This window comes from Varanus komodoensis, unplaced genomic scaffold (genome assembly GCF_004798865.1).
Source record: "Varanus komodoensis strain SLA01 unplaced genomic scaffold, ASM479886v1 scaffold7_1, whole genome shotgun sequence".
Classification (NCBI taxonomy): domain Eukaryota; kingdom Metazoa; phylum Chordata; class Lepidosauria; order Squamata; family Varanidae; genus Varanus; species Varanus komodoensis.
The window spans coordinates 10,784,222-10,802,778 of NW_025336479.1; the positions used below are offsets into that span (position 1 = coordinate 10,784,222).

The window sequence follows — 18,557 nt, forward strand, 5'->3', positions numbered from 1 at the left end:
TCTGTGCTTCTGTTAGAGCAGCTTTGCCTGCCTCATGCCTTTTTCCTTAATGTGTTGCTTGCTCTACCAAGGAGAAACAGAATGCAGGGGAATTACTACAGGTACCTACAATCACTGATTGAAAATAATGACCAATGACAGAATGGAAGTAATAACAGGGATTCTGCTCCCTGCTAGCCTTCATCAGACAGGTTGAGAGAGACGAACTTTCCTTGAGGCCTTTGCTCCTGAAGACCAAAATTGGTCTGCAGACTAGAGGTTCCCCATCTCTGATTTATAGTATGCATTATGCATAGGGATGCTACATTAATTTTCCACATTGTACATTGGTGTAGATTTTCTGCTGCTGTAGATAAATATGCCAGGCAGTCCTTATAGCAATCAATATTTGATTTGATTTGTATCAGGAATGGAAAATATCTTGATAATGGGATGTGAAAACTCTTTTGCATACTCCTTAGAGAGAGAAAAACAGATGCTGTTGGATTTACAAACCTTACATGAACTTTGTAATTTGGTTACAGAGACTCCAAAAATGGCAATAATACTGATAAGTTTTCCCTCCACTTTTATAGCGGGTCCAAGTACCACCCCTACTGCAGGCATTAAATTGACATGGGATTTTAAAGCAACCTTTATATTTGCATATATATCGTGGAGGATTTCTCAGATTTTCAGGCTTTACATATTATCTACAATGTGCTCTTAAACCTGAACTTTCCATGATCAGTAGCTGGAAATGCAGATGAGGGTTCCGGCAAGTAGGGATAGAAGTGAAAGGAAAGTAAGCCCAGATGCATGCAGATATTGTTTGAAGATTGGAAACAGACACATTCTGTACATCCTTGGTTTTGAAGAAAGCAACCCTCTGCAGAATTGAAAAAACCCTGCAATCACTGACCCCATTCAAAGAGAGATTAGGAGCTCTGCTCAAGCAAGCCAGTAGCATCAGGTGTTTTATCATAAGCCACTTCATAACTTTCCCAAGTTTGAAAAACTGTAACAGTGTATAGGGGAGTTCAAGGCAGGACCTACATTCCTTAAGAAGGACTATTTCTGCTGGAAAAAAATGTATCTACAGGAAAGAATTTTGAAGCAGTCTTCTTTCTGTGTGACATTGTAGTTATCACTGTCTCTGGATTCATTCTCTGTATCTGTAAAAACTGAAACAGAAATGATGTAGCCCACAGGGTGTTTGGAAGCATGAAATGGAAATAAGACACTGTTGCAAGGATTATCTTTTTAGGTCAGTGGGTGCATTTAGCAATTTGAGGAACTCCTGGGCACCACTATAAAACAAGTGTCCTTCAGCTTAAAGAATCAGACTGGAGCCATCTGCCATCTACATTTCCTAAGAATATCTCTGAGCCCTTCCTGTGGCCCAGAGCTATTAATGGGAAAGAAAGATGGAGGCAACTTAGCAGCCTTCACTTTGAATTGAAGCAATCCCAGCTGCTGGTAATTAGTATTTGTTGTTTTAAAAAATAGGTACATACAGGTAGGGGTATGACCACTCAGCAATCACCAAAAAGAGATGTACAATGGTGCAGTGGGTACCATATTACCTATCCCTGATCTGTTGTGCTTTTAGTAATGAACAGTCCATAATCCGCCCATTTTGTGGCCCCCATATAGCAGAAATGCCATCATGCTCTGGATTGCTTTCTAGACTCCTTGACAGGCCAGACAGAGTTTATTGTAGAGTTTACAGTGATGGTGCATGTGTCCAAAAATAAATTATTCCTTACCCCATATTAAATTATTGCAGATTTTCTTTCTGCAATACTTAAAAACACTCAGGGGAGCAGTTGACAGGAAATGCCTCTGAAGAAGGGCCACTTCCTCCAGAATATTTTGCAGTAGCTGCCATGCACACATGCCCAGAACATAAGATGTAATTAAATTCCGGAATACTAGTTTAATTGTTCTAAATTCTTTTCTTGTTGTCCTTGCACTATTAATGGCAGCATTATTTTACAATTGTAGTCCAAACTGGAGAATCGGGACTATCGAGATGCTCAGGAATTTGCAGCTGATGTCCGATTGATGTTTTCTAATTGTTACAAATACAACCCTCCTGACCATGAAGTGGTTGCTATGGCACGGAAACTGCAGGTATTTATTTATTTATTTATTTATTTATTTATTTATTTATTTTTCAGAACTGCCTTTTTCCTACAAAGGGCTCAAGGCAGCTTACATCATTCTTCTCCTCCATCTTATCCTCACAACAACAACCCTGTGAGGTAGGTTGGGCTGAGAGTCTGTGACTGGCCCAAAGTCACTCGGTTGGCTCCATGGCTGAGCAGGGACTAGAACCCAGATCGTCTGAGTCCCAGTCCCACGCTCTTAACCACTACACCACACTGGCCCTTCTGGTATATAAAAGATGTATTCTGGTATATAAAAGATGGTATATAAAAGATATATTCAAAAAACCTTACTGCTTTACATTTATACATTTTTAAAGTTCAAAAACTAATTTTGAAAACAAATTATTCATTGTAAGATTAAGTGTATGGTTTAATTTTCCTAGATAAGATTTTTCTCTTTATAATTTACATTTCTATTAAGTCTGCTTTTGACAGCGCTTGCCTTGGTTGATAAAGGGTAACCTTGTTGATTGTCCTGGTCCATGGTATCCTTCTGGATTGCCTCTCTCAGTTTGGAATTGGGGATAGCATGGGTAGCTGTGCTTCTTCGAGCATGATAGGTTTCTGAACATGGAGCTACAGGACTGTTATGCATGTTGATTATTGTATTCTCCCCAGGATGTGTTTGAAATGCGCTTTGCAAAAATGCCAGATGAACCTGAAGAACCTGTGATTCCAGCTTCCTCACCAGTAGTGGTACAGCCCCCACCCAAAGTGCCCCCACCTTCATCCAGTGATAGCAGCAGTGACAGCTCCTCTGATAGTGACAGTTCATCAGATGATTCTGAAGAGGAGCGAGCTCAGAGGCTAGCAGAGCTCCAGGAACAGGTAAAACTTTTAAGTATCCTCTTGGGACTCCAACTCCTATCCAGTTACCTGCTTAGCTCTGGCTTCCAGGCTTGGGGTCACCTTTCTGCATAGCAACTGCATATATAGTCTGGGTCTCCTAGTCCACATTGTACTACCTAAGTAGTCCACTGTTGTACTGTCTAAAATTTGGGTGGGACTTAAGCAAAGACAGGGAAGCCACCATAGGTCCAAAGATCTCAAGTCCAAAGCAAGTATATGGTGCTTTTGGTGGGCAAAGTGAATGTGGCTTTCCACCCTCACTCTTATAATTTTACTTGAAAGTTTAGATAGGGCTTACTTTCCCACAAGATCCTCCTGCATGTACTTTTGAACAGCTAGGCCAAGAATGGTAATTTCTTGCCACCTGCCTGGCTGGGTAAAGACATTGCGACAGCAGCATCCAAGCCTCTTCATCACCTGCCATGCCTTTTCTTCTGTAAAGGAAGAAAGGTCAGCAAGGAAAGGTGCTGATTCCAGTTTTTACCCCATGTGACTGGACACTGTGGGCTTCTTGGCCATGCAGCTGCCAAGAAAACAAGTCTCAGCTATCCACCTAGCTTTGAAGCTAAGAAAGGAAGCTGGAAAAGGGGCTGGTAGCTCATCATGCTCACTAGAGGCTTCTCTGTACTCTCCATGGTGAGTGGAATTGTTCAGGGCTTTGAGTCATTCTCTTTACACCATCCATCCTGTGTTAGGGTGAGGAGAGGTGAACTCCCGACTAAGAATCAAGTGTACACCACATATAACTGGAATAGTCTGTGCTTCCTCCTTTTTGTATGCTGATTGGTGAAGGAAGGAGCGAAAGAACCACCCTGCTCTACTGTGCCAGTCTGTGCTCCCCCCAGCATGTAGAGAGTTAAGGAAATAATATACCACCCTCTCTTTCTCAGTAGGCAGTAGTACTGATGCAGGCATGATTTTTTTCTCTCACACATTGAGCATATGTGCGCTCGCGCGCTCTCCCTCTCCCTCTCCCTCTCCCTCTCTCACACACACACACACGTTCTCTCTTTCCTTGAAAAAGTAATTAGATAGGCATCAGAAACAGACAGTAGTGGTCATCTCAAAAAGGCAGGTGGAGAGAATAAAGAATGCTGATAAAGATAAACAAGAAAATTATATTGATCCATGTCTCTGCTCCTTAGCTTAAAGCAGTGCATGAGCAGTTGGCTGCCTTGTCCCAGCCACAACAGAACAAACCAAAGAAAAAGGAGAAGGACAAGAAAGAAAAGAAAAAAGAGAAGCACAAAAAGAAGGAAGAAGTAGAAGAGAGTAAGAAAAATAAAACCAAGGATCCACCACCTAAGAAGGTCAAAAAGAATAATGGCAGTAGCAGTAATTCAAGGTCAGCCCCGTTTGCATTACTTACTCTTTAGTTTCTGTTTGATTTGTTTGGATTGAGAAATAATGTCAGAGGTATGGCAGAACCTCCATTACTTCAGGTACCTGAAACCTCTAATTGAACTGGTGTTACTTTCAATCATGTAATATTTCAATAGCATGAGTTTAATTAAATGGTGCCACCTTTCTTTTGAATGAATAATTCTATAATTGTAGGAGTCTTCTGGGCTTTTGGAGTAACTGTTATTAGTATTTTTGATTTAGAAAATTGCTCTCCTTATACAAAACCTTAGTTGATCAGTTTCCACAGCAGAATGATGAGCAATGTAAGAAAGTCTTAGTGCCAGTGAAATCAGTTGCAGTAGTAAACTATGTGGCTCCTAAGATATTAAAGTTTTGTCCATGCTTTGTCAAAGATTTGATAACATAGGAATCTTCAGATCCTAGACTAGGTTGCTGTGTTGAGCGGTTACAGTTATGATGTGTATTCCATGTTTTTTGTCATTTGTTTGCCCAAATAGGATCATTCTCTTACTGAATCTTCATAAAGCTTGTGTCTTAAGCCTATCTCCATAGATACCTGGTTCATAGAGAAATTGTACATTCTTCTGTACTAGCTTCTGGAATTTTGCCAAATGTGTACATTCAGGTTGAAATAGACTCAGAATTGAAATGGGTGCTGCTGGAGAGTTGTGCATAAAAATATAATACCTGATGGTAAATTATTTTGAACAAAATTGGTTAGCTTAAAAAAGATTTGTTGAGCTGTGTTGCAGAAAGATAGGACAAGGAGCAGATGGAATTAGTCAAGGAGCAGATTTGGCCCCTTGAATAGTTCTTTGTGGTCTCAGTGCAGTCTCAGATACAGGGTTCTATGTCTGTGTAGAGCCAACTGCATGACACTCTATAGCTCTAGCCAAGGAGCTGGGTTTCCTTTTAAGGATCTGCACCTTCAAAAGAAGAGGTGAGTGCCTTTCTGTTCTTCTTTTTAAATTCTACAACAGCAACAGCTTAGTTAGCCCTTTCTGTGGTGTTAATTCCCCACAATGAACTTCTTTAGATAAGGAGTTTTGTTTTATTCAGTATTCATAATATAATTGCCATGACTCCACTGGCGATTGCCACTTTTTATTGAGATGGCTCTTTCAGCATTTTTGTATGTATAGGTCCCAGTAGACATATTTTAAAAGTACCACTTTTAGAGGGGAAAGGGCCCTGCAATTGAGGAGAATGATCAGTGATGAATCAAAGAAGAGCAAAGAAACACACCAAACAGCACCAGACCTTATGGTGGTGGATGTATCCAATCTAGTTTGTTCCCAGCCAACTTATTCTGTATACCCCTGCCTTACTCTGGTGAACCTAGTATTCAAATGGTGGAACAAATGTTGCATTTTCCAAGAACATGTCTCCAGGCTACAGTCTTGACTCAGATAGCCAAGTGGAAGTTATGTGTCTTAGCCCTGCAAGCTCCTCCCATTTGTCTCTGTTTCATGTTACATCATCAGTCCATTCTTACATGCACCAGAAGCACAGGAATCAAATAGAGAAATGGGGGTTTTGGTTGTTGGGAGTTTCTTCTTGAGGAGAGAGTTCCCTTTTGGATTCTTATTCATACAGAAGCACTCAGTGGGAAGATTGTGAAGCACAACTGTGGCAGATATACCAGTGCTTCCTTGTTTTTCACAGAAACATGTATTCTGCACTGCTTTCACTCTGTATCTTTTTTACTTGTGCCTTGATAGACAGGATGGTTGTAATGCCCTCCATCTTTTCCAGAACTATTTGCAAGGGACTTTGCTGCCTGAGACAAAATGAGAAATGGAACTCTTTGGTAATCAAAACTAGTTAGCTTATTTTGGTACTTGTGGCAACCCCCTCCCCCCCACCAAAAGTGCATCCCCCATGTCCTGGCAGTAACATTAGTATAATATTAAGCTAGATAAGTAACAGTTTTCCTTTCCTTTAATGACATCATTGATTAGGTATCTAAGGCAACTCTACATACTTGGTGACTAATAAATAATGAGTAACGTATGTCCATAAGTTGACAGCAGTTTTGACTGCTTCAGGCCAGAAACCTATGCACACTTGCCAAACAGAGCATGCAGAGTATGGGCTGCTGTCAGCATGAGCCTATCAGTGATTGCTCAGAAGTAATTGCCATTGCAGTAATCACTGATTCTTACTCCGAAATAAGAATGCATAACATGGCAGCCTTCATGGGAAGGATTATAGTCGCACTGGGAAATGTGGGAGTACAAACAAGTTGCAGTAAACTGGGACTTACTCCTGCAGCAACATGCATGGACTGAGCCTCTTATTTATTTAGAACAGGACTTTGCAACATGCCACCCCTTGCCAGATCCACACGTGAGAAAAATAAGTGATGTTTATAGCAGCTGTGAGGTGATAAAAGGACTACATTTACACTTTGTGGTGCTCTGTAGAACTGTGGAACAGTCTGATGTCAAGTTTTTGCAGCAAACTGCTGTGGTGGTGTTTTTTTTGGAAGGATACCCCACTGAGTGCTGTGTGTGCAAGAACAGAAATGCCCCACAAGCTATTTCAGTTACACAACCCTGATTTATAAGATGATTCCCATTACCTATAACAAGAATCCAACTTGTTCCTCTTCTTTCTGAACCCATGAATAGCTCTTGGATTAGAGTTGCCCAGTCATTTGTCACAGAAAATTTTCAGAGTTTCCTTAAATCTCATAGTATCTGCTCTGCCAAGTAGGCAGTACGAACAAATTGAGAAGGAAGAGACAAAGAGTAAGAATTTATTTTTAATTATAGTAGAGTTTCCCTCTCAGATTTTTTTCCTTTCAGGGGACAATATTTCAGTGTAAAACCAAAGAAAGAGAAATATTACTATTAAATTTAGCAGTTTCAAAATAGCCTTGCATACCCGTGGATTATCTTCAGGCAGGATAACATGTTCCTTGGATAGAACTATTTTAAGAGAATTTATTGTGTGACTGCATGGATTGATCATTCAAGCACAGATCAATTAGAGATAAACAACTTGAATTTCTTCTTTGTAGGGATTTTTTTTAGTTTAGGTAATGCAGTAATGCACTTAAAAAGATGTTGACTCTGTATTAGGTATGTCAGGAATTGTGCCTTGGATAACAAGATTAAATTGGGACCGCATAAATACACTTCTTTAGTAAGGATGTACTTGCTAACTATCATAGAACTGATGACTCCAAGTCCAGCTTAAATTGTTTTTTCATTAGTTCTATCTGAATATCATGGCATTGTCTGGGCGTATTGGCATTAATGCAGGGCATCCTGAGAGTAGATTGTGCCCATGAAGGAGCAGCAGTTTGTTTATTTTACTGCAGCTTAGTTTTGTTTTCCTATGTGCTCTTGTACAAGTTCCTTTTTCCTATTTTTGAGTAATTGGTGAATGTGGTCTGGCATGGGAAATTTGCCATTTAGAAACTATAGGAGTCCCCAGTTGCTCTCTTTGTCTTGAAAATGAGTAATTGGATTGTGATCACTAATTTTCTTACTCAGAGTAATTTAGCTGTCTAATGTACTGTGGTTCCTTTAACAGTGTGCTCTCTTTTACAGGGATAACAGAGCATCCTCTTCTTTATTCTACTTGTCCTTTCAGCTGTGTTGTTGAGTTACTGAAACAATAGTATTTAGCACTTATATAGCACTTTTGTGTTTCCAGTAGATTGCACATATATTATTTCTGTAATCTTTACTGCACCTCTGTAAGCTAGTCAAGTACTACTCTTCCCAGATTGCATATGAAAGCTTGTCTGAAGTCATCTAGTAAGTTTTGACAGGTACAATTTCAAGTTTAAATTTGCTGAATTACTCCTCAGATTGTTAGATAATCAGTTACAGCCTCAGACTACAGTAGACACTGCTAAGAAAAATTTAAGTATCGTTAACATGTCTTAAAATAATATATTATCTGTATCATTTTGCTTCTTAAAATAATTCATTATAATTGTTCTTTAAAGTAGTAAGAAGGAGCCTGTGACTGTGAAGAACACGAAGCCACCTCCTGCTTATGAGTCTGAGGAGGAGGAGAAATGTAAGCCAATGTCTTACGAGGAAAAAAGACAATTGAGCCTGGACATTAACAAACTCCCTGGTGAGAAACTAGGCCGGGTTGTCCATATCATCCAGTCAAGAGAACCCTCACTCAAAAACTCCAATCCTGATGAGATTGAAATTGACTTTGAGACATTAAAGGCATCCACATTGCGGGAGCTGGAGAGATACGTAACGTCTTGTTTACGAAAAAAGAGGAAACCTCAAGGTACCTTTCAAGCTCAGAACAGTTGATTCACATTCCAATGATGTTTATTAAGTCAATTACCACTGTGTAGAAAAGGAGAAACCTGTTAGCATTCAAACACTGTGAACTCATAGAAGGAAAAAGAGTCTCTTATTTTGGAGATAAAGCCTTTTGAGCAAATGATGGATTAGGCTAATAACAAAGGAGCAGATATGTTAGATGTTATCATTGGACTTTATCTTACTAGTCTTTGGTACAGGCCATTGGATCATTGTGTTCCTCTGGTTAAGACTACATTACACATATTTTCTTCAGACAGCTTCAAACCTCTCATTTTAGTTGTGCATTTATATCTGTTATAGTTTATTTTAACTGCTTTGTAAAACCTCACATTTTCTATTTATTGTGAAACTGCTCATCTCAGATAGATACAGCTTTTTTAGGTACAAGAATGTTTCTAAGATAAGTAGGTGATATCTTAAAAAACAATTAAACTCTCTGTTAGATTATTTTTGAAGTTTTAAAGGGTGTTAGCAACAATTCTCTGCTTTTTTATAAACATTATTTCAAAGAAGACTAAAGGTTTCTGAAAGAGATACACAGCAGCAAATGAAAAGATTTCAAAGTGGCTGTCACCAAGAGGTGGGGCACCAAAATGCCAAAGTTATTAACTAATATTATTTGGACAAGTTTGAAAGCTTTACTGGACTAACTATACATCCCTTTAATTCTTTGTTATTATAAGGCAAACTCTACATGCCTTTGTTGAAAGTTTGAGAAAAGAAGCAGAATAGCAATTTTTCACTGCCCTTCTGAAAGTAAAATTCAACCAAATTAAAGCATATCAGTATGCAGAAAAATGCCAGGTGGGGAAAACTGGTAGTTCACAGTATTTAACATGCGTATCACAAAACACAAGAATGGGTTCTGGGTTAGGCTCTTGTCCAATGATGATATTGTGCTATTATTTTGTTGCAGCAGAGAAAGTGGATGTAATTGCTGGTTCCTCTAAAATGAAGGGGTTCTCCTCCTCAGAGTCTGAGAGCACCAGTGAGTCCAGCTCTACCGACAGTGAAGATTCAGAAACAGGTTAGATGCAGATTATTTAAAGACAGTCCTATACCTGTTTCCTGTATAAATAAATATGTTTTTAGTACTGGCTTGGTCTTTTTAATCTTTCTAAATTTGTAATTAAAACAGTATATACAGTTTATATATGTGAAGCTTTCCCAGTTTGGATCCAACAATATAATGAGAATGTGCAACTTAATTGTTATGAAGTTCATTGAACTATATTGTAAATTGATGGAGCCACTTTATAATTGTGCCAAGATACTATTTTATTTGTCTGATGGCCTGAATTTGCAGACTAAGAACATTATGTTTTCTAAACTAGCTTCTTGTCTTATTGAGAAGATATACTTTTATTAAGGAATAAAGCTAGTTCACCAGAAAGTGGCAATAGTGTGTGTGTGTGTGTGTGTGTGTGTGTTTGTGTGTGTGTGTGTGTAAAAAATGTCATTTTTGGGAAGAAATTAGACTAAACTCAGGGCAGAAATGTTCTGAGAAGTCCTTTGGTTATTTTAAATAAACTTTTTCATATGCGGGGAGGGGGCAGGAAAGCATATTAACTTTGAACTCTTTTAGAGGTTTCATATAATTTAAAGTGCAAGTACAAAATGTTTCTTTAAAATAGTATATTGGCCTTCACTTGCATTTTTTGGGTTAAAATTGCTTATTTGGTACTCCCCATCTGATCCAAACATAGTGTTAGAGTCTTTATGGTGCACTTAAAGTATTTTTTAAGATTAATAAATAAGTCTTGTCAATATGGCAGTATAAAATTGTGCACTCTTTCATCACTTTCTTAGTCTGTTACTCTAATGTAGATATTCTTGTGTAACATTTAAGAGTCCATAAGTAGCTCTTTCTTTGGCCAAATGTTAAAGTTTTATTCATTAAATCAATGTTTCAGAATAGATTTGTATTTCAATACATTGGGAATTATACCTTTTTTATATGTATATGAGTTGTAGTCAGGCAGAGGGCTGCTTGGGCAACACTCCCCTCTTCCTCCTGAAAGCACTCCTCAGAGGTTTTCGGGGGCCCTCTGAACGCAGTGGGCTGTGTCTCAGAAAACTGTAGTATGAAGCAGTGGGGAACAAAATTAGATATAGAGAGATCTTGAAAATGGGGGGAAAGATTGCTTGACTTCTTTTTTCATCTTTGTGTGGTTTGTCTAGCATTTTAAAAGCCTAGGGTTTGTCTGGGATAGTAGGGATTCTGCAATACGGATACTCTTGAAATGCTGGTTTTAGATTTTAAATTATTTCCTGATTTTTCTGATCTATGCCCACTTCTAGTTTCTGTTTTATTTCTTGCCCCATTTCTTAGGCCACCATGAATTTCAGTGGCAATTTTCTTTAAAACTAAGAGTAGAATCTCTATGGCACAAGTATTAAAGTTCCACCTCTATATCTGTGACCCAGGTGTTTTAGTTAACAGCACGGTTTTGATAAATGCATGTCTGTTGCTGTCAAAACATTCACTAGAATGGTTTGAATGCCATTCTTTAAATCAGTAGGACCTTGTCACTAGAGTATGGTCTCCTGCTAAGCATTCCTGAGACAAAGATCCCTGACTAGGAGAGGAAGATCTTATTTTTAAGTTTGTCTGTTTGACTGAGCAAACTTGTTCCTAATAAAAATTTAAATTGGATTAAATGTGAGAATTCTTAATAGAGGCACAGACATGTGTCAACAAAGTGCATTCATGTTTCTCCAAAATGTTTGTTTTAAAAGTACCTTTTTAAAAATTGTAGGAAGTTTGTTTTCCACTTTACTATCATGTGGCAAACCCTTGCTAGTAATGCTTATAGACAAGAATTGGTTAATTGATTGTGAATGATGAGTTATCTACTGAGCTCTGTAATGTAATGGATGTGATGCATACAAAGGATACAGGCCAGGGCTGTGCATTCATGCTGGAATTTGTTGAGAGATTTCCTCTTGACAACTGTCAAACAACATAGGAAAAATGCTGCTTAAACTTCTTAAATTTGATAAAAGCAATTTGGTGATTGGCTGTATTTTCAGAAGGAAACTGTCAGCAGGTACACATCTGTTATTCTCCTTAGTTTTCCTTTAAAAGTTGTATGCTAAATCCCTAACAGTACAATTCCATGTATGCATCCTCAGAAATAAGTCTCCTCAAATTTAATGGGACTTATTTCCAGGTAGGTAAATACTGGATTGTAGCCTAAATTACATTTTAAACTCAAAGAAAGTTAGATAACAATTTGGGGTTCTCTGAGACAGTTCTTAGAAAGAGATATTTCATGAAGAACTCTGCATAGGCAGATCTTAAATGTTTCATGGACAAGAGGTATCTAAACTTCAAGGGTACAATCATTATTATTTAGTATTATTGCTCTGCATTTATATGACACTCTTGCAAGGAACACAAGATGGCTTATATAGTCCTGTCCCTTTCACTTTATCCTCACAACAATCTTGTGAGGTAGGTTAGGCTGAGAGTCAGTGACTGGCCTAAAGTCATCCAGTGAATTTCATGGCTGAGTGGGGACTTGAACCTGGATCTCCCAATATCCCAGTTCAGTACTCCCAATATCCCAGTTCAGTAACACTGGCTCTCATATGCATGTTTGCACAGGAAAAAAATCCTACAAATTCCATAGTTCACCCCCCCCTTTGTGTATGTGTATTCTGTCTCTTAAAACTACTTTAGCATGTTCTGTATTTTTACAGAACCTTATGGTGACCTACAAAAAGACAGTTGTGAAAGTAGAGTGTATTTTATTTAGAGTATTTATATCCCACTTTCACAGTCCTATTTCTTTGTTTACCAGAGACATGTAAGTTACTTAACAGGGCTAAGATTAAAATAAAATCAGCCTGTATGTTGCCTTTTACATAAGCACAGGTTTTTTTGATGCCATTAAATTATATTCTGACATATTTCAATATGCCCCTTTTCCGAGATTAACAGCCATGGCCAAACAGTTCAACTTCTTCTAGCTTGTAAAACTGTAATAATTGGGTATTACTTTCACATTATAGTATTGTAGTGCAAGACCAAATCTAGAAACAGTATCTGATTCTGGGGTACGTGGGATGCCCATTTTAGAGTTTTTAAGGTTCTGATAGTGTTTGCCTGTAGTTTTACTTGTATGTGTTAGATCCTAAAAAATACTAAACATACTAAAAATATCTATTCATCCTAAGTAACAAAGCACTTTGCATTTAGGAACAGAAAGGGGGTTAACTTATTAATGAAACCACATCTACTTTCCTCTTGTATATATTCTTCTTTAGCTTGGGTTCTTTCTTTGGACTGTTCAGTTAGTAGGTAGGGTAGAAATCATAGAAGATACCATATGAAAGAAATCTGAATGTAACTGGGGCTTTGCTTTCTTGAATTCACCATACCTGAAGGAGCAGCCTTGTGCAGTTCAAAAAATTGTTCTCTGTCTTTATAGTGATTGTTTCAGGGAAATCAAGGAAGCAAAGTCCGAGTTACATGCACAGTTACATCATTTGCATATGTGTATAATATTCCTTCTTTAGAACCTAGCGACACTGTTTCCTCACTAAATGGTCACTAAAGTGGAACAGCTTAGGCACAAAAAGTATGTAAGCTTTAAGAAAAGTATGTATTTAGAGGAATCAACCAGCTATCATTAGTATAGGTGAACAGATAACAATATTGCTTGCCTGTAATAAAAATTCTGCTGAATTTCTTTGAGACATTTTCTCACTGAAATTTTGATAAAACAATTTAAAAGACTCTAAGCACCAACACATTCATTTATGTTAATGATAGATGTAGATCATTCTTCCAACATATGATTTTTAACAAAGAATAGTGAAGGTGGCATCTTTGATATGTTTAATTGTATACTGGTCATTATACTTTCCTGAATGAAGTATTAGCCTTTCAGCAATTCTAAGCATAATTTCAGTGAAAGCTTTTGTTCTGTAAAAGGTTCCAGGTTTACAAGATCTGCAGGTGTTTATGTTTTTATTTACAGTAACTTAATGTTAATACACTATCTTGGGAATCTAAATACTTTTGTTTAATAATGGTAATATAAGGACAGTAAAATTTATATTCTGTATTTGGCTGATGACACGGACAAGTATATTAAAATTGGAGAGAAGAAGAAGCATGAAGGCAAACGTCTTATCTTTACTTCTGCCCAGCAAAACAGTTTGGTAACCAGTTTAAGCTGTCAAAGGATTTTGCCCTGGAGCATGAGGAAAAGAGGCTGCAAGGCCACCACAATACTGAGTGCTGGCTTGACTCTTGTCACTCTCAAAACTCTTACTCTGCAGCCGCAGAGGGGCAGCCAGCACTGTTTTTTCTATCCTGGCAGCAAGGGTGGAATGGAGGCACTCTCAATTAAAGGTCCAACCTTGGAACAGGTTTTTGGGGTTAGCACTGGGGTGCCAAATAATCCTATGGCTGTCAAATGCTCATAGGATTGTGCCCTTAGTTACTTTGCATTTTGATTGATCTTCTGTTCAAGCCTAAATAGCCCCTGGACCACCCACCCCACACACAAGTAATTCTATTAATAAAGTTGTTATTTTGATATATCTTGCTGTTATTTTCTTTAAAAATGATTTCATACATTTAGGCTGTCTTCCATATCCATTCAAATAAATTAGATGGGAGTTTTTAATTGCTTTGGTTGTAGACTGTACCACAGAGGCTTGTGAAATAGACTTAGTTCTCAGAAAGAGTAGATAAGGAATTGGAGTTTGTACAGGTAGTCCCCAGGTTACAAATGAGTGCTCTTCCTGAGAAAACAGAAATTTGACTTTAAGTTGAATTTATACATAAGTCAGATCACTTATAATTGGCCTTCTACATTAGCAGGAGTCAGGGGTGCAGAACCCCCATGGAACTGGAAAACCTGCAACTATCTCTAAGCACCCCCCCCCCCAAATCACCTGTGCCTTCTCTTTGGGGCAAAGAAATGCTGGAGGGATTTCCCTCTCCAGATGGGTGGGGCAGGAAGGCATGCTTTGGAGGCCCCCCTCCCTCCTCTTTCATTTCCTTTCTCCCTATGGTAATGACATTTTTTGGCAGTATTTTTTAAAAAATTAATAGGCTTCATGGCAGTTCATTCATAAGTATGGGATGTTCTTAACGCCATTATTCATTACTCAGGAACTGCCTGTGGTTGTTAGCGCATTAGTTGAGGAAAGAAATCATTTGCTAATTCAGCCCACGCATCATACCAGGGAACACTAATCACAGCCCACAAAAGGAACAAATGCAACTGGTATTTATCTTAGCATGAGGAAGGAGAGCTTTGTATTCTGTCTGTTATTGTTGTAAATAAAGCATGTTCTTCGGTTTTCTTGAAAAGTTGTATGTTTTGGCTTTTCAAGCAAATTAGAGCACCTTCACCAAAGTAGTGTCTGGTATTATTTTCACTATTATTAACCAAGAGCTTTCTCAAATTAACTTTTAGTTGTCAATGTATAAGCTTAGCACAGTACAATGATTAGGTAACATTTCCAATTAAATATGTTGAGCTGGAAAAATTTATATAAAAGCCAAATGTGAGTGTGTGTGTGTGTGTGTGTGTGTGTACGTGTACCCAAGTATTCTTGTCTGTCTTCAAATAGTTCCTTACACCGAACTCCCAGTATGCTTTTCAAAGCCTCTTCCAAGCTTGAAAAGCAGTTAAGACCACAATCCTATATACTTTTAGATAGAAAAAAGTCTCAAAAGCATGGCTGACTGGAATCCTGGCATTTGTGAGACTTTTTTGTCTAAACATGAACAGGAATGTGTCCTGAATGAGTTGGCATGAAAGCTGCTGATGGATTGGCCCCATTGTAAGACGTATAATGTAAATGAGGCATCTGGTTTCATTCTGTATTTTCCCACTTCAGTCGTACTAGAGGTTGGATGGAGCTAACAGACTTTGGGGGAAATACTGGGAGCATTTGAATTTCTGTTCATCTTTAAAAATAAGAGATTTAAGCCCACTTGCTGTTTGTCAGTTTGTTACCTGTCAACTCATTACGAAGCACTGCAGGCACTGATTGCATAATACAGAAAGTTCACCTGAGCAAAAATGTCCCTGTTCTATTCTGTATGAAATACACCTGTGAACACCCGGTGGCAAAAGCACTGACAGTATGCATCTAGCAAGTGGGGAAACCTTTTTCCTGGGACTCTATTTAAAGCAGTCACTCGATTATATGGCTAATAATTATAGCATAGAATGCATTTCATTTGAACAAAGGCTGTTTCCCTTTACTCAGTATATTCCCATATAGAACAGAAATTTCAGATATTCCTTAAAAAGAAAATAGGATTATATAGAATAGCAGCATTAGAGGTACATTTTTAATATGGTTACCTTTTTTTTCCTATAAAGCCAAAGACAGAGCATGTCTAGACAAACTTGAGATCTGAATGCTAAGCTTTATTCCAACTTGCGTGACTTTTGGTGGCAAGGTATGTCAAGCAAATTGATCCACTCTGAGCTTTTGGGATTGGGTGGGCTACTTATCTAAATAAATATGACTTCCATGAACAGGAATGGAAATAGTTAGATCCACTATCTTCCATTACAGCATGAAACCCTATAACAGAGTGCTTCCTAAGAAGAAGCTCAACACCCCAAATTTTGATATCCTGTGCCCCATGATGTTAATATACTATGGAGTCTCTCTTATTAAGTGAAGACTATTCATAAATAAAACAGTATATTCAGGCCTTTAAAAATATACTGTCATTATTAGTGTTATATTGCTTTCTCCATTTCGCATTTGTTCCTGTTTGTTTTTACTTTTTGTGAATGGATGGAAAAAGGCCTTGACTTTTTTTGGTTGGAATGTATAACTGCATGGTTTTAGCAAAGCTGTAAATCTGCTTTCCTATAAGTATGAACTGTTCAAAATGCATTTGATAATGAATTGACTGCTGTTATTTTTATTCAGCTATTTCACTTTTACAAGTAATTTACAAATAATTTATATAATCTGTTTTTATATTTTATCTGCATGCTCATGATTTTAACAGTGATGTAATCACAATACTTTTAAAACAAATTGTATAGTTGATCTATTTTTGTTCTAAAATAAACATAAATAAAGAATTTGGTTTGCTACAGACAATGTACCTGTTGTATACCTAAAATTGTAGTTTTAAACTTGACCTTTCAAAATGAGGATTTTTTTATTTTATGCTGCTACTAGTTACAATTGCTACTTCTAAGGAAATCAAAATGTAACACTGTAAATAAGGATGACATGTAAATCGTTTCGGCCCTGGTGCTTTTCAGAAAGCATTGTTTGGTCATAATGTGCATTCAATTTCTAGTCTCATTGGCTCTGTTGAGAAATAAACAACTTTAAAACTACATACACACCAGGCTTCTTTTACTGAAAACTCCAGGTTTCTGATAACCAATCTGCTCCTCTCAGTGAACTCAGATATATTTTCATTCTGCAGGACTGATGTGCGGAGAGGAAAAAGGATCCAAACCCCCCTGTGCATGTGTGGAAGGCACTTCTGCACCCACATGGCAGAGCGGTTTTACTATTTTGTCCACCCTGTCTGCAGTCTCTTATATCTCTAAAAAGCCATTCCAGAGAATCTTCCAACATTTGGTAGGTGCTGTTTGGATAGTTTGGGGGCTGCCTCTAGGAAGAGGGGTAGTGGATGTGCCCTTCTTCCATAAACTGATACAAATTCACATTTCAAGTCTATTCCATGTTTTAGAGTAAGGGTAATCAGATTGAGTATGAGAAGATTTTAAATTTACCCACTGAACTTTATATTTCTATACTGGTAGTAGCTGAAGCTCTCTGGGCAGTTCACAACATTTTAAGTCACCCACCCAGATACCAACCTGGCGCTACCCTACCAGTTTCCAAAATTAGGCAGGATCAGGCACTTCTAACATTTTAAACAAATAATGGAGCTCAAAGGAACTTTTTAAAATATTTAGGGTGCAAATGTGGGGGAAAGTCCCACATTTGCTAGTTTTCCTTATCCAGCCATGCTGGTTAAAGAATTCTGAGAGCTCCGGGACTGTTTTTTTCACCTAAACATATAAAGGATTATTAAACCTTAAATGACTCATCTAAGTGCATTAACTTTCAGAAAAAATAGAATATGAATTCTTTTGCTATATTTAGCATTTTTAGAAACATCTGCATTATCTTATATGTTGCTGTCAAAATATTTTAATAGCTTCTTTCATTTGAGATTTCCCACTTCTGGCTTGGCTTACCCCGTATTTTGAATAGTGAGGTGTGTGTGGTGTTGCTTGTCGATCCAGACTTCTCTTATGTGAGAGAGATTATTACAGGATATTCTGCACTGGTTCATTAGGGTTGGCATTAAGTATAGGTTGAATGCAGTCTGAACTAAGTATGCACTAAAAATATAAATCCCCACATGAAACTTCGGCATATTTAGAGTTCTAAATAGTGTATAAGTTCTGAAGCTCAAGACTGTGTAGGTGTGTACAGGAAGTGAGCTAGGGCCAAACAATGTGAGAAATAATGTATGGGTTGTATCCAGCGGTGTCCATCTGCCAGTGGAACACACACCACTGGAAAAATGAATCACCCTTCCAATTTACAGCAGGGAGGAGAGGAAATCCACTTGGATGGTGTTGAAAGGAGCCCTATATAATTGAGTTATTTTTTTCAATTCACACTCTTTACTCAGGGTGAATGCTTGTCCTGTCAATATTTTCCTATAAAAATAGTATTTGCACACATAGATATCCTTATGTAATTTAAAGAACATGGGGCCAGGAAAATAATATAAAAAGACTATATAGCTAATGTGCTTTTATATTAGAACTTTAATCTTATGCTGTTAAAACTTTTAAAAATTGCATATATGTCTCTAAATTTACTGAAATTACATTGGCTAAACTACTTT

The 18,557-nt window shown here is 37.7% G+C and overlaps 1 protein-coding gene across 1 annotated transcript in view; it reads left to right on the forward strand.

Moving 5' to 3' along the window:
• Positions 1-18,557, forward strand: part of BRD4 (bromodomain containing 4) — a 110,261-nt gene that overhangs the window by 60,693 nt on the left and 31,011 nt on the right. Inside the window, exons 9-13 of the mRNA XM_044454086.1 lie at positions 1,987-2,115; positions 2,772-2,981; positions 4,148-4,347; positions 8,335-8,633; positions 9,591-9,701. Of these exons, the coding sequence (XP_044310021.1) occupies positions 1,987-2,115; positions 2,772-2,981; positions 4,148-4,347; positions 8,335-8,633; positions 9,591-9,701 (949 nt within the window). The remainder of the gene's footprint in view (positions 1-1,986; positions 2,116-2,771; positions 2,982-4,147; positions 4,348-8,334; positions 8,634-9,590; positions 9,702-18,557) is intronic.